The 17,460-nt window shown below is 35.8% G+C and overlaps 1 protein-coding gene and 2 long non-coding RNA genes across 5 annotated transcripts; 1 reads left to right on the top strand and 2 right to left on the bottom strand.

Moving 5' to 3' along the window:
* Positions 1-1,225: 1,225 nt before the first annotated feature.
* On the top strand, positions 1,226-2,221 carry LOC110907059. The gene has a single exon (XM_022152092.1). The coding sequence runs from the start codon at positions 1,226-1,228 to the stop codon at positions 2,219-2,221; it is 996 nt and encodes a 331-aa protein (XP_022007784.1).
* Positions 2,222-4,731: 2,510 nt separating this feature from the next.
* On the bottom strand, positions 4,732-8,985 carry LOC110908894. 3 transcript variants are annotated; one of them, XR_004879541.1, is made up of 5 exons: positions 8,639-8,982; positions 8,485-8,546; positions 7,577-8,300; positions 5,514-6,229; positions 4,732-4,966 (listed from the first exon to the last, which is right to left on the bottom strand). It is a non-coding gene; the product is annotated as an uncharacterized LOC110908894 (long non-coding RNA). The 3 variants fall into 3 exon arrangements; XR_004879543.1 differs by lacking the exon at positions 4,732-4,966 and having other exon boundaries at positions 5,876-6,229; positions 8,639-8,712; positions 8,848-8,985; XR_004879542.1 differs by lacking the exon at positions 4,732-4,966 and having other exon boundaries at positions 5,876-6,229; positions 8,639-8,847; positions 8,914-8,958.
* Positions 8,986-11,271: 2,286 nt separating this feature from the next.
* On the bottom strand, positions 11,272-12,033 carry LOC110905695. The gene is made up of 2 exons (XR_002573347.2): positions 11,780-12,033; positions 11,272-11,517 (listed from the first exon to the last, which is right to left on the bottom strand). It is a non-coding gene; the product is annotated as an uncharacterized LOC110905695 (long non-coding RNA).
* Between the last annotated feature and the right edge of the window lie 5,427 nt (positions 12,034-17,460).

Genomic DNA, 17,460 nt, shown 5'->3' with positions numbered 1-17,460 from the left:
AGAGTTCTTTGTTCATGGTTGTATTAGTAAGGGCGTGGGGTCTTCTTTTGTTACTCTGATCCCTAAAGTTAAAGACCCCTCGTCTCTGGGAGACTATCGACCGATTACGTTAATTGGGGTGATTAGCAAGGTCATTTAAAAAATATTGGCTAATAGATTGAAGTCGGTGCTGGGTAACGTTATCTCTGAGGCGCAGTTTGCTTTTTTGGGTGGGCGTTTTATTCTAGATGGTCCTCTTATGATGAATGAGATTCTTTCTTGGGCTAAGAAGACGGGTAAGGAGTTATTCGTATTTAAGATTGACTTCGCGAAGGCTTATGATAATGTTAGTTGAGATTTCCTTATTGATGTGATGAAACAAATGAATTTTCCCCCGATTTGGTGTAAGTGGATAAGTGGAGTTTTGGCTTCTTCTAGAACGTCTATATTTGTTAATGGCTCTCCTACTTTCAAGTTTGGATGCTCTAAAGGCATTAGGCAAGGTGACCCTCTATCACCCTTTCTATTTCTTATTGTTATGGAGGCTCTATCAGCTATGTTTAGAAAGGCGGAGTATATAGGTGCATTTGATAGTATTCGTCTTCCGAACGGTGATTTGAGATTATCTCATCTTCTATTTGCGGATGACGTTATGGTTCTTGGCGAGTGGTCTAAATTTAATTTTATTAATTTGAAATGGATTCTGAGAATTTTTTATCTATGTTCGGGCCTTAAAATAATCTCAATAAGTCGACCATGATGGGAGTCGGTGTGGAATGGCGGGAAGTGAAAAGAATTTCAGAGGCTATGGGTTTTAAGGCGGGGTCGATTCCTTTCTCGTACCTTGGTGTTACTGTTGGGGCAAATATGAATAGGGTGGCCAATTGGCAGCCGGTGGTGGATACGGTCAGATGCCGCCGATTGAGTAAATGGAAGGCGAATACTCTTTCTATAGGAGGAAGACTTGTTCTTATCAAATCGGTTCTTGAAGCTTTGCCTACATATTATTTCTCTATATACAAAGCTCCCTTGAAAGTTATCGAAGAATTGGAAGCGCTTATGAAGTGATTTCTTTGGGGGGGGGGGTAGTAGGGATGTGAAGAAGTTACATTGGGTGGCTTGGGACACGGTAGCGAGACATAGAGATAGTGGCGGATTGGGTTTATCTCGGCTCTTAGATTGTAATCGAGCTCTTATTACTAAATGGTTATCGAGATATATCTCTGAAAAGAAGTCGTTATGGAAGATGATTATTGATGCCATTCATTACTCGAAACGGAAATGGGATATGTTCCCGGTTCACAGCACATACTCTAGTGGCTGGGTCAATATAGTCAAAGAAGGTCATAAGATTAAGGTTAATGGCTCTTCCTTTATCCATTTATTGAAATGTGAAGTGGGTTATGGGGACTGTGCTAGATTTTGGATAGACGATTGGGTTCCAAATGGCGTGTTGAAAGACAGGTTCCCAGCGCTGTTCAAGTTAGAGACTGTCAAACGGTGTACAGTGGGCGATAGAATGAAGAAGGGTGATCAAGTGATTGTAGCTTCTTGGTCTTGGAAGAAGCCTTTTTCTACGGCTGAGGAGATGGTTCAGTTTCAGGCCCTAATGTCTGTTGTGCAGCAGACACATATCAAGATGGGCGCAGACGTGTGGAGGTGGGACGACGATCCTGGTGGGTCGTTTTCGGCTGCGGCGGTCAGGAAGTGGCTCGCGGCTTCACGCCCAGGTGTAAGTAATCCAAAACTTGATTGGTGTAAATGGGTGCCCATTAAATGTAACATTTTTATGTGGCGTCTTATGTTGAAGCGGATTCCCACCAAGTTGGCGTTATTGAGAAGGAATATTAACGTTGAAAATACTACTTGTGTGTTATGTGGGGATGGTGAGGATGAGGTAGACCATATCTTTACAGATTGTGCATTTTCGATGAGCGTGTGGAATGGCGTGTTAAGATGGCTTGGGCTGCCAAACTATTTTGCTTTCAGTGTGAGCGATATTCTGGATATTCACAAGGTGGATGGGATATCGGCTACGCGCAAACATATTATTAAAGGTATGGTTATGGTTTGTTGTTGGTGTATTTGGAGAGCTAGGAATGATTGTATTTTCAACCAAAAGAGGAGCAATGTTGTGGAGGTTGTGGCTGAGATTAAAGCCTTTGGATTTCTTTGGTTTTCGAATAGGCATAAAAATTTTGTTAAGGATTGGAAAGGTTGGTCTAGTGTAATGTTATTGTAATGTTTCTAGCGACCTTCTTCTCTCCGCCTTGGAGAGTCGGAGGTTTTCGCGTATGCTAATGAAATTCACCTTTAAAAAAAAAAAAAAAAAACGGTGTGCAATGATCATGGACACCACTAAAATATCCAGTGCCAAATATAAAAACTTTGTACCAAATTTGGAGTTGCGAATTAGTCACATTTGAAACAAAAAGAGTCAACAAAAGAGGAAAGAAACTAATTCAACTAAATAAGAAAACGGAAACTGTCGTCTTTTAATATTAAAACTGAAATATTAATGTTAGTAATTTACCACTTCCTTAGTTACACAAACAGAGAGTGAGTTTTATTTATTTGATGTGGCAAAAATATATAAATATATGACATGTTATTTAAAAAAATATTTAATTAACATGTGTAATACACATGTCTCTAATCTAGTAAAGATATAAAAGAACATTCAAAATAAATAATGAGTGGAACATCACAAGTATATCAACTGTCTTGAAAATAAGCTATACAAATATTCCACCTTACTCTACTCATAAAAGTTACTCTTCTTGCTCTTGGTTCTTGCAAGAAACAACCTGACCTCCATACAACACCACCTAAATGAATTTAAAAAAAAATCAAAATCATTAGCCAATAAAGAGTCCAGTTTCAAGCATCATTTCTCCAAATCCAGACCATGTGGAGGGCATTTGGTGATCTCACTCTCCTCTTTGGATCTAACGCCACCAAAATCGGCTTTTTCAAAGTGATAAAGGAATGAAATAAACTAATTAGTTCATGAGCAGCAACAGTCTTTACCCTTGATTTCGATGAGCCATCAAGAAGTCAATGAATGTCATCCTTGCCATAGAACAAAGCCTTGAAAATCTTTAAGTTGTCCAAATGAGACATATCAAAGATTCGCATGAGCATGAGAAAATAATCATCATGTTGCTTCTCCTCTACAACAACATCATGTATGAACATTAGCTCCTTTTTCCCTATTTTAGGGTCATCAGAAGTTAAAACTACAAAGAAGAAAGACAAAAAAAAAAAAAAAAAGACTATGAAGTGGTAATATTTACATGAGAACGACTCCATGGGAGTGTTGGTACAGCAGCCACTTGTGCAATCAAAGAAGAACCAATTTTACAAATGGCAATCAAAGAGTAATATGACTATAATGACTTTTTTGAACAATGTGAGGAGTATAAAGATCACTGTAAAGGTAAAAAATAAAGACTATGAAGTAGCAATATTTACATGAAAACCACTCCCTGGAAGTGTTGGTACAACACCCATCATCTAAGCATTAATCTGATATAAACCAATAACTATAAGAGAATATGCTTATTTGAAAATGAAAATGCTGCAATGAAAGTGCCTTTTGACCGATCAACTATGTCTTTCCCTTCACGTGTCGCCCAGCTGCTACTGTCACATATGTTGATCTTTATGACTATAGGTAAGAGCTGCTCTCCAGAGTGCTAAAGAACTTTTCAACACAATAAAATCATGCAATTGGTAAGTATAGACATGTTGGTTCATACAAATTCATTTAAAAATTGGTGATAATAACTAAAATCATAATGACGTTCATATATGGTGTCATGGCTATGGTTTAATATTCAAAGATTGCTAAATCAGTAATCAACTATATACATTATTACCACTTATATCTCGGTTTATAAATTTTAACTTAGCATGAAATCTTCATCAAGTCGGCTCTCACTTTATTCGGTTATGTGAACTTGGTAATTTGAAAGCTGATTTCAAATTCAAATAAGATTCAAAAAACCGATTCAAATCCGAATAAGATAATAAGATGATTTTGAATAAAGTTATTTGAATATGTGTGTATTCGAATTAACCAAATTAGCAAACGAAAATACAAAGTTTGAAAAAATTACAAAAAAAAACATGTTCAAACACATCAGTTTGAAATAATATCATTCTGCCTATTGAACAACTTATTTCACATATAAATAGAGAGCACTTTTCTTCATCCAAACACTGAAAAGTGATTATTTACTTATAAAAGCCTCTATAATCATGTAAGTTGTTAAATAATTAGTTTCAAACCCACTAACATGCCACTTTGCTGAATATGTTAGTGCATCTATGTAAAATTTAGGACTTTTGATGTATGTAGAGTCAATCTATTCTAATTCAAAAACCTAACATAACTATGATCATTAATCCATAATTCCGGTGAAGGAGGTGATCGATTCAATATCAGGATCCAAACGCCTCGTGAGGGATTATATCGTCTCCATTCAAACGCCCGGTGAAGGAGGTAGACTATTCAATCGCAGGTGAAGTAGGTATAGATGGTAGGGAGCGTCTTAAAAAGTATTGGTTAAACTACCATATTACCCACAAGAGATCAGTTATAAGGTAGTATAGATATATAGTTTTAAAATCACTAGTGGGGAACCCGCGTGTTGCGACAGAGTCGACAATACGAGGCGGGAACATAATTCAAACCTTAAAAATATAGAAAAATCTGATATAAGTGTAAAATATAATACATAAAACAAAATGAAGTTACGTTACAAACAATCTCAGTATATGTAGAGCTATGGAAGGATCCATACAAATTCTAATCATATATTATTCTGTATAAAACATGAAATAGTAAAAAAAAAAGTAATAATAAAAAAAGAAAAAAGATAGAATGTGATTTCACAACCAGCATGAAATGTTAATGTTCTACCGCAACAGATTGCTTCAAGGTTTTCTCCAATATATGAAACAAGTGGCGAAACCTCAAGACCTTCAACATTTTAAAAATGAAGACCAGTTAGCGTAGGATATATGGTTTTCTTTTTTTTTTTTTTTTTTACAAATAACGCAGCTTAAATGTTGTGCATGTTAAATGGATTTTTATAAGTGGAATAATAAGGCACCAATTGTGTTAAGAAGTCGTCAGATGCAACCACTCGTCTAGCTAAGTTTTCAACAGTGAAAATAGAAGTTAAGGGATGACCTCAAAAAGTGTGGTTGAAGGTGCATATGGAACGATGGGATTTTCTTCTCGAATCCCGGGCAAGTGATATGTCATTTTTGCCCAAAATAAAACTATTACACATTACCAACCCGGAAACCCGGCTGGTTGGCCCAAACCGACCCCTCTAGCTAAACATGTTTGCGGGTTCGACATAAAACTAACACGAATATGTTTAGACTAAACCCAAAACCCACGAATTAAATGTTAGGCAAAGTCTCTCATGGTAATTGCTGTAAAGTCTCTCAGAAGTATATGTATACCTGGCACTCAGAGTAGAAACTTGTAAAGTTCTCTAATAAAATTCACACATTACCTTTAGTAAAAAGATTTGTGCATGCCTCTTAGACAACCTGAAATGGAAAAGGTTGTAAGTGATTTAAATTAGAAAAAGTTTAACCCTTTTGTTGCTTACTTGCAATGGTGAAGCTTGACCAAAAGTTTCGACAGAGCGTAAAGTCATGGGACTCAATTTTTTTCCTATCGTTATGTTTCGGGTCGGGCCGGCTATTCGATTCGGGTCAGGTCAAATAATAAATAATAATATTTCCAAATAAAACTAAAAAAATTTCATTCATTCAAAGGATTCGTTCTTACATATAAAAAAAAAACTAAATATTGTTTAACAAACAAAAGACCAATATATATAGAATGGTACCAGATAAATGAAGCATGGACAAAGAATTACAACTGAGCCCGATGACATTTAAGGTTTAAAGTGGTAACAAACTTTACTTTAATTTATACACTGTATAAATATTTCGGCAAAATAATTGGAGGGGCGATCCTATATAATTTTTAAAAATTTTTGGACGGAAAATAGGAAATTATACACTTCTAACCAAAACATTGGAAGGGGCGGGTGCACCCCCGGGTACCTACTAACCTACTCCCCTGCTTACTTGGACTCGTTTACCTAACCTACATGTATATGTATGAACTATGAAGTATCATTGTATAGTGCAGTTGCCTCTTTCAACAGTCTCTTGATCTCAGCACGCTACTGCAGATCCTTCTCACTCATGGTTGCTTCTGTAATAAGACAAGAAAATTTCTTACAATAAAGAAAAAAGTCAATAAACATGCTCTCCATCCATGACAACAGGGATTTTTCCTTAAAAATGTAAAAGTTAAAAAAATTATATTGTTGTGATGCTTACCCATATATATTGTATTCATATATAAACTGTAGTTTCATTGACATATAAAGCATTAAAAGATATGATGGATTAGGCATAAAAATCAACCAAAGGTCCAAAACCACATTTTAAATGGCAATTGCGTGATCGTGTAAAATAAATTATTGATAGAAGAAATTTATAAAAAGAAAAAGGTCCAAATGTAACCAAGGTTTAAAAGAACGGAAACGAGTTTCAAGGCGTTTTCCCTTCGCCTCACGAGGCGTAAGCCTCGAGGCGAAACGAGGCGTGTGGCCGAGGCGGTACTAATAAATAAATATAAAAATTATATATATTATGAAAATAATAATACTAACTAAGTTCATCATCAGATTCATCAAAATCATCAAAAACACACATAAAAAAGACATGAAATGCTTGAAATTGACACAAAAAGTCAAAAACATCAAAAACAGCTATCAAAATCCCCTGAGGCGCACCTGAGGCGCAGCTTTCTTAGCGCCTCACCCCCTCTGAGGCGCATATACATTAAAAACACCATGAGGCGCGCCTCAGACTCGTTTTTTGGCCGTTTCGCCTCAAGGCGCGCCTTGAGGCGCACGCCTCAAGCGTTTTTTAAAACCATGAATGTAACTGTGTTTCTATTTAAGATACAATAATGCTATGTAGACCCTCATAACACGCTCTAGCCATGTATCAAAATAGGACAAGCATGTTGTGAGTCCTTAGAATAATAAAATTTTATTACAAAAGAAAAATGTTTGTTTACAAATCATAGTTTTCAAAGACTTAGGTGAGGCCCAGGCAAAACGCCTTTTGTATTCCTGGATAAAATACCGGTATGGATAAGATCGGTATCGATATCGTAATGTATATTACTGATACCCAATTAGCTAAACCAAAACCGACATACCGCATTTGCTTGGTCAGTACTGGTTGTATAGTATAGTACCCATACTAAAATTGAGCTAAATTCAAAGCCAAATACCATGGCGTATGTGTTCGGTCGGTACCGGTATGGTACGGTACTGGTATATTTGGTAAAAAATGCCTCATCCCACACACTGGTAAATCACCCTTTAGTAAACCCAAAAGCAAAACGACGACAAATTATCATCTAGATCAGAAAAAGCTATGATCATGCATACATACATCATCAGATTACAAATGATTGCCTACATTGATACAAATCACAACAGTACAGGAAACATGAAATTTTAAGATAATCTTAAAAACTTACCCTGATTGAGACCGGAATGCTAAAATGCACCATCTACTATCCACGAATCCTCCATTCCTAGCTTGAAAATGCACCATCTGTTATCCATGAATCCGCCTTCCTACCTTCCAAATGCCCCATCTCCACTTCAGTTTAGTCCAACGAGCGGTACACCTACAGATGAAACTTTCTGATACATTACAAACATCACGGTGGTTAAGCAACGACACCTCTGACAACCTGATTCAATGGTGCAACACAAGCAGCAGATGAAACAGTCAACGACATGTCAACTAACAACAAATACACACAACTTTTTAAATGCTTTCCCCTGTCCGAATCCCATCCAAACGGGTGGTAGCTCAACTCCAGTTCCAACCAAGCACTTGACTTGATACGTGAAGAACTGATGTTCGGGAAAACAAGGGTAAACTGGGAATATTTTACTACTCTTCTTATCCAATTTTGGGAATCCACTGTTAAATCTTCTATTGTTTGAGTAACCAGGGAATTTAGGGCAACAAATTACACATAACCATCATCAACAAACAATATTCATATTTAAAATATCAAAAAAATAAAATGAAAACCTGCAAGAATAAGATTAAAAAAAGTACTCTGATCAACTTTGACAAAATCAGCATCAAACAACTTAAGATCTTCTTCAGCGACCTTCTCATTGGCAATCAAAGTCTCCACATGCTTCGGCACTTTCACAACCACCACCTAACACCACCACAACCAACTGCCACCCGTGGCAAAATTAGGGTTTGTAAGCAACAGAATTAGATTGAAATAAACCAAATGCATAACCAAAACCAAATGTTGATAAGTAAACAAACAAAATTAAAAAAATTAAAAAATTAAAAAAAAAAACCTCACACATCACAATCATCTCAAATTAACAGATTTGCAGAAAGAAGGTTTACCTAAGAACGGTGAAATCAGCTTAGTCCTCTAACATTGATGCCATCTTAGAAAAGAGTGAACCCTAAAGGATAAAAGATGGAGAAATCAATACTACAAAAGTACAGACTTGTTCAAAATTCATATAAAGAAGCCGAGAATCAATAGTTCTCTTACCCCGGAAAGAATTTCATTAAAATAAAGCAGCAACATACACTGTTGTGCTGCTTGGGTGGTCCGGCCTCTGGTTTCTGAATTGACGAATGTACATAGAGTATGAAGAAAAGGTGGATGAAGGGGGTAGAAATGGAAGAAAGGTATAAAAAGAGCCACGATCTTAGATCCATTTCAACGATCATGAAATTGGTATATAAAGAAACCCTAACCTGGAACAAGGAAACGCAGAGACGATTGGGATTCACACGATTGATTGCCAGGGAGCAGTTACGTACCAGAATTCTCTATATGAGTCTTGAAATTTTGGAACGTCTCCAAGCCCCTCTAAGACCGCCCGTAGGCGTTTTTTTTTTTTAAATTGCAAAATAACGCCTTATAATGCCCAAACCCCCATTACCACGGGGCGTTTTGGGGCGTGATTTTTGAAAAAAAAATCCTCCGGCGTTTTGATTATAACGCTTAAAAAAGAGAGGGGGCCCACTTGACTGTTTGACAACGGTAACATTGTTTAATTTTTTTTTTTAATTTAAAATATTCCCACTATAAATATATACCCCACATTCACACCTTTTTTTATAAAAAACCCACTTTCTCTCCCACTTTCTTCTAATTTTTATAAAAAAAAACCCCACTTTCTTCTAATTTTTATACAATCATGCATCCATACCGCCCCCCTTTTGGTGTCCCCGCAAGACCCACGAACCCGAACACAACCCAACCGCAAACCCCGTACAACCTTCAAGACATGGACCCGAGTTTTTTAACTTACGCGGCTTACTTGAGTGGCGCCCCTCCGTTTGTTCCTCCCACTTTCGGCTATGGTCAAGCCGGCGGGTCTCAACCGTCACAACCCGAAGCCGAACCCGATGTGGAAGTCGTACCGGAGACGCAACCCGAACCGGTGCAAGAAACATCGAAACGCGGCAAAAGGTCGCATAAGAAGAAGGAAAAGGATGCACCGCGGTGTATAAAAAATATCATTAAATGGACGAAGGAAGAGGAATTCGCGTTGACTCGGGCGTTTGTCGACATTTCGAAGGACGAAGAGACCGGTAACTATTTTATATAAATATTATTTTACTTATTTTGTTACTTTAATTTTTAACATACAACTTATTATTTTTTTTTTTGTAGCAAACTTTCAAACGGGCCCGGTTTCTTGGGATAGGGTTCGTGCACTCTTCTTTAGCACGTGGGGTCAAGGCGAACATCGGGACAAAGATTCCATTTCTAGCAAATGGACCGACATCAACAACAAGTGTCATGCGTTCCAAGAAGTCTTCCAACGTAACTACGATAATCGACCGAGCGGTGAAGGTGACGTGGGGGTTTTAACGAAGAGTTTGGAGGAGTTCGAGAGGACAAAATGCCCTTTCACGGCGATGCGTTGATCCTTGCGCAAATGCGAGAGGCGAGGCAAATGGAAAAGGACATTGAGTTTTTGTCCAAACCTATAGACCACCTACAAGGCGATGCGTTGATCCTTGCGCAAATGCGTCGCCAAAAAATTAGAGAAAAATATGGATTCTAGATCATGTTATTTTTTTTAGTTTATTTTTTCTGTTTTTTTATTTTCTGTTTTTTTATTTTTCTTTTTTTTTCTGTTTTTCAGTTTTTTTTCTGTTTTTTTTTATTTTCTGTTTTTTTTTTATTTTTATTTCAAGTAATATAATTTTATTTTTAAATTAATGAAGTTTTTTTATGTTTTAAATTAGAAAAAATAATTGTGAAATGATTGTGAAATGATTGAATGGGGGTTATTGGCATAATGCCCCACTACGCCACTTTTGCTATAATGCCCCCTTGCTGACTAGGACGCCACATGTCGGATAATGCCCCATGGTGGGGGCATTATAAGGTGTTACCACTACACATGGTCTAAACGGCTTGTTATATCTTTTATATGAAGAGAGTAGGGTAGAGTTGGAAGAAAATGGTAAGAAATTAGGTATTTAACATGACTTTTTGATTGCCATCTTAAAATTCTTAAAGAAATTACTTTTCTGTACATGGGAGATGCTTAAATATAGTATATAGATATATAGATATAGATATAGATATAGATATAGATATAGATATATGACAGGACGATAAAATAATTTTTAATAATTACCAACACTAATCTTACTTCTTACTATTATAATAAATAAAAGAGTAAATTACAAGTTTTGTCCTTTATGTATGTCCCAAATTACAGGCGCTGTCCTTTAAACCAAAACTTGACAGGCGGTGTCCTTTGTGTTTTCAAAATCTTGCACGTTTTGTCCTTTAGGCCAAACTCAGTTAGATTTTTTAGTTAAATCTGGTTACCCAAGGGCATTTTAGTCTTTCTACCCAATTTATTTAATATTATTTAAAAATAAAACAAAAATAAAACAACCCCCACCTCCCACCACCAACACCTACCACTGCCCTTCAGCCGCCACCACAACCTCCCACCACCAACCTTCAGCCGCCACATCCCATCGCCCACCACCAACACCAACACCCAACCACCACCGCTGCGAACACCCAACTACCACCGCCACCATTAGATAGTTCAAGCAGTCAAAACATAGATGCTTGCATTTTCTTTCTATGCTCATACTTACTAAAAAACTTAAGAAATTAGAAACCATTGTATGCAACAAATATAAAAAGGGAAGCAACAACAATTTCAAAAATTGTGGATGTTTACATCTAGTGGATGTTTAAGTGAACGTTCCTTCTGAGTTCTGACCAAATTTACCACCTCTGGTATCCGATTCATGACCACTAACCTTCAACGGCACCCAGATCTGGATACACGTCCCCGAATCAACTTCCTTAGGCTCCTAATCGAAAACTGGTTCCCTTGTCTCTTCCGGCTCCCTAGAAAGAAAATGCAAGTATCCCAAAAACTAGAACAAACAACATACAACAAGTTCAAACAAATAAAACACCCAAAAATAATTAAAATCCGATCGCTTGTTTTGACTGCAAACATTTGGTCTAAACCAATCAAATTTCAAGAACCACTGGAACAAACAGATTATAATTTTGAAAGATATTTCCTAAAAATTGCAGCTTTATGCTGTTCAAACTTGCTATTTGTTCAACCCACAATTAAAACAAGATTCATAAGAGTATAAACAAACTGGGTTTAAGATTACAAACACATACCTGATTGGAGTAGTGCCGACAAGAAGAACAGAGCCTTGAGAATGGTGATAAGAGGTGGTGGTTGGGTGTTGGTGGTGGTGGTGGGCGATGGGATGCGACGGCTGAAGGTTGGTGGTGGGAAGTTGTGGTGGCGGCTGAAGGGCAGTGGTAGGTGTTGGTGGTGGGAGGTGGGGGTGGTTGTAACGGGTGAAGAGAGGGAGAGAGGGAGAGGATGGAGAGGAGAATGAGAGAGAGAAGAGAGAGGGAGAGAGAGTCAGACTTTTGGTTTTTTAATATTTATTTATAATTATATTTTATTTTTTATTTTTTACTAGTTGTCCCTTAAATATCAAATTGTTTACTTAATAGTCCCTATTAAGGTAAAATGACAAAAATACCCTCATGTGCATGGCACATGATCATAATTAACTAAAAAATCTAATTGGGTTTGGCCTAAAGGACAAAACGTGCAAGATTTTGAAAACACAAAGGACACCGCCTGTCAAGTTTTGGTTTAAAGGACAGCGCCTGCAATTTGGGACATACATAAAGGACAAAACTTGTAATTTACTCTAAATAAAACTTATGGTGGGACAGATGTCACATTCTCAGGCCTTCTCAGGCTTTTTTTCCCGCTCATTTTGTCTGGGTTTTTCTTCGGGTCATGAGTGCCCCATATGCTCTCATAACCCTAATCCATTTTTCATTTCGTTAAACATTGCGCTATATGCGGTACTTTTCAACAGACTCCTCACAAACCCTAACTAAACTATCTATCTTCCCTCACAATCTCAGATGCCAAGTTTAAAACTTTCCATCATGCTATGCTGATACAGTTTCTAAAATCTTCATCTGTCATTCTCTCATGATGGCTCTGGAAATATATATTATGAACTTTGATTTGATACAGTGGCTTTCAAATCAAGGAAGAGAAAAGCTCTGCTTGGTGATTCGTTGCAGTCAAGAGAAGATTTGTCGTTGTATTGGTCCTCTAAAACACTAATTGGTGTCTCTTTGTAGATACTTATATATTTTAGTTTTTCATTATTAGATGCTATTAGATGGAACTTTTAGTATTTATTTAATTTAATTTTCAATGGCTATAGTCATGTTAAAATTTCCATACATTGAAATACGTATATTTGTCTGTTTGTATGATTTCTTTTATGATTTCAAGATGTGGGTTTGTATGGATCAACTTTTTGATGGATTAATCTTGTATAGAGATAGAAATATATATTATGAACTTTGATTTGATGATTTGTAGTAATAAAGTTGTTTTCTTATATGAACTTTGATTTGATGATTTGTAGTAATAAAGTTGTTTTCTTATTTGTTAATTATTTGAAACAAACTATTATCGAGTTTTTTCTCAAGTAGGTGTAGATGGAAAACTTATTTACCAAAATGGGTACTTTGAAAAGTATTTACCAAAATGGGTATTTTTAAAAAGTTACCTTTTGTCACTCCTAATTTTATTGGATTAAAATTACTTCTTTTTATAAATATACTAGGTTAGTTCCCCGTGTATTACACGGGTTGAACAATTTAACAGTGGTGAATTCAAGATTTTTTTATCGGGTTTCTTTTGTTAGGTTTTCACTAACTCTTACTATTTTTTTTTTCCAAATTGTATAAGGTTTCCACTAATTTTTTCATTTTTTTCCAAATCAAGGGGGTTCCTGGGAACCCCCAAAAACCCCCTAGATCCGCCACTGCAATTTAAACTATATATTAAATATTTCTTGTAAATGCAAATCAAAGACGAACACATTTATATATATTTGATAAATAATGAAACTAATATTAATAGTAAAAAAATCTCATACATGTGTATACTCATTTAAGTAATCGATATACATTTGATGTTATCCTATATTTTTTTGTATTCGATTAATATTTTTCTATTTAGTATTATCTACAATTAATAGAAGATTTATATGAAAGAAAAACGGGAAAACTCAAAAATATGTGTCTTCAATGAATGTGGATTCGCCTGTTTGATTTCAAACATCAAATAAAAAGATTGGATGAACTGAATAAATGATATAGAATAAGAATCATATAGAAATACCAGTTTAATGTTGATGATTGCAATGATTGGAACGATAGCCGTATGTGAGAGGATGAGATATTGAAACAATGGAGTTGGTCAATGCATATACCCTTTGATGTCATTTCGTGCAGCTTTGGTTATACCATCCATTAAAGCCAAATAATTAGCAACTCATTTACCAAAAAAAAAATAGGGATTTAATAAGTCTTGACGATTCAGCCGGTTAAGATCCATCCGGTTTGGTTAATAGTTTTGACGTTTTAAGTTTCAGTCCGATTTAGAACTTGTAACCAGCCAGGTAGACCAGAATACGAGTGTTGCAAATTGTACTAAAACATAATATTAAATAGAAAAATATTTATCTGATAATTATAACTCTCTTATTGAAATTTGAAAAGGGTTTCACGCTTTTTTTGCAGCTGGTCTTTTAAGTTTTAAATTCTAGGATCAGGCTAAAACACACTTTGCCATTAATCACATAATTTTTTGGATTTTATTAAAATTCATGACTACATTATATTATTATAAATATTCCAATGGTGCCCAGAGAGTGCTCGGAATTGAGTTTATTGGCCGTTCAAAAAAATAAAATAAAATAAATAAAAATAAAAGAGATTAAGTATATGTATAGGATAAATATATGATGTGATTAATAAGGGTTGAAAACATACTGATTTGCATCCTAGAATTTAACAGACGGTCCATCTGCAGTGGTTACAGGTGATTTGTTTCAAGAGTATGAGCCATTTTCCCACTTCTCACGTCCCATAGCCTGCCATAATAATAATAAATATCACATAATAATTTTTTCAAAAAAAAAAATATAGTATGAACAAATTCAAGTACCAAATGAATGAATGATTGAAGAACATATTAGGTAACATAAATGTATGTAACCACAAAAAGAATAAAATATCTAGGAGTGTTTAGATGTGAATTTAGAAAGAAAACAAAAACACCCTGCCTATAAAAATAGTGTTTGGTTGTGTTTCTCCTATTTGAAATTTTAACAATTCACATATTCAACAGAGTTATAATGGCAATTTTGAACTGTTTGACGTTTTTAAAGAAACTCGTTATCTACAATTATTTAAACATTTTTCTATTTAATATTATCTTCAAATTAGAAGATACATTATTAGAAGATAAATATGAAATAAAGGCGGGAAAACAAAAAATAGACGCCTCCAATAAATGACACGTGTCACAAATCGATTTACTTTATTATATGTATAGATTATTCCATATATAAGTTTGCAAGTTTTTTGTGCATCATTAGTTGTACATTGAGCTTTGTGAGTTTTTTTAAAAAAAAAAAACTTGATTTTTTACTTTTAACCTCAAGGTTTTTACATTTTTCAATTTTAACCTTACATAATTTGCTTTTTAACTTTAACTCAAACTTTTCATTATTTGCAATTTAACTTCGCAACTTTTGTCACATATACTTTTCATCTTTCGCAAATTTTCATTTTACGTATAGTTTTAATTTTTTTTTTTGAGTTAACACGACGCAACGTGCATGTGTGGTTCAATGTTTTTACCTCTATTGTCACACCCCCAAATAACCACCTAGGGTATGTCCCTATTGGAGGTGCAACGATCCAACAAAGAGCCACCAATCATATCAAACACAAGTTATAATGTATCGAAATACCCAATTGAAAGAAATGTATCGTTTGAAAAGTCAAACCAAAACCAAAGTATTGAGCGGAAGCATAAATGTATAAGTGTGTAAATGTATCAAAACCAAATCAATGTAATCGTTTATTATGACCATAACCACTCCAGCAGCATCAGACGACAAGTTCCCAAGTTCCTTCAATAATTACCTACAAGCATGTAAACAAGTGTGTCAGACTACGCTGGTGAGTTCAAGGTTTGCGTTTGTTTACCAAGTTGTGTTACCGATCATGTGAGTAAAACAGTTTACAAAACGATATGTTGTTTGTTGTTGTGATGTTTAATGTTTCGATGTTGTTATTACTCGATTACCGAATGGCCATATGATATGTGATTGCCAACCCCAATGCCTCTATCAAAGCATTGGTCATGTTTTAAGGTAATTAGTTCACGCCCGTTCTCCTCGAACGTCGTGAGGGTGCCAAACCTAATAGCGCTATCAACTAATAACCCCCGTTGCCCTACAAGCAACGACCCGGTAGATGTAGTGGTCTTACAATGATAGAAAACTGAGTACGATAACCAACATCCCATTACACATGCATTCCCCCTCGGAATGTTACCCGTTATCCCTTCCCTGGGATCCATGCTTGAGAAAAACAATGAACTCACCTTGATTTGCTCGGTAGGACTAGTTACTTGTTTAACAGTTGATCAACCAAACCCTAATATGGTTACCGATGACGGTCAGTTTCATAACACACAACGCAATTTGCAACACATATAGCACACGAGAGACATACACATAGGTACAAGTTGTAACAGTGACCATAGAATCCGACAATCCGGTACATACAAACATTATGTGATAAATGTCTAGACTTCACACCAGTCCGTTTACATGATCATATCTTATTGTCCACAATTCATATAAGTGCACCAGAGTAGTTTAAGTGTGCAATTGGTGACAGTCTCACATTACCATATTGTATTATATTTAGCATTATCACATAACATGCAACAACCACCTCAGTAACTCATGCAACATACTAGTTTATTATCATCATATATTTCACACATATTCTAGCTAATTAACACACCAGAGATTGTGGTTCATACTTATCATAATATATAGAATCCTTTCAATTGATGTACCGTCCATCAACACATAATTTCATATCATTCACGCGAATATACATGTCAGAATACATAAAGCCTAATGGTGCTCGAAGCCCAACATCCACGGCCCAACTTGAATGCACAATAGAGCCCCGTGATCGTTTGATGTTTGCTGTGTGGCCCATTAGCGTATCACGACCCAACCAGCTCCCCATATTTTCTAATTAACATCTACAGCAATTAAAGTGCTCATCATCATGTATTAATTATTTTAATCCTTCCACTATGCATGACTCATTAATTATGTAGGCCACAAAGCATTTAAAATCCACTCAAAGACTTATGACATGCACATGCAATCCATAGTTGTATTTAATGCAAATGGTGAGCAAATTGGATCATATGTGGGGGCATCGATGACGTGTGGTGTGGGTAAATGTGCAACCTATTTGTTTTCATACTTTGTTACAAGACCAAGATCTGCTAACTTCCGTAGTTAACATATAGCACATTCAATATAATTAGGCCCTAGTTCTCTAGCAGTTCCATTATGACTTAGAATCCAATTAAACCTTCAGCACAGTTGCTAACGAAATCATCAAACCATCAACTCAACTCATGCTATTCAATTATCAATGTTCATGCTAACAGATTAATCATGCCAGTGGGTACCGCCTACACAATTTTAATGCATATCATCATCCTTTTGTTTCAACATAATTTTACCACTAATCCTGCCAAATTCTTGGATCATATCCGAACACAAACAACACATAATTACATAGATTATATATACGACCACATGCAAACACGAAATTATATTATGGTAGACTGTACTAACCGAGAGATGAGAATGGGTGTTTAAGCACAAGGAGTTTCGGAAGAGAGGGGGGGGGGTCTCCTG

Source organism: Helianthus annuus, chromosome 14 (genome assembly GCF_002127325.2).
Source record: "Helianthus annuus cultivar XRQ/B chromosome 14, HanXRQr2.0-SUNRISE, whole genome shotgun sequence".
Classification (NCBI taxonomy): Eukaryota; Viridiplantae; Streptophyta; class Magnoliopsida; order Asterales; family Asteraceae; genus Helianthus; species Helianthus annuus.
This window is presented reverse-complemented; position numbering and strand designations above follow the sequence as displayed.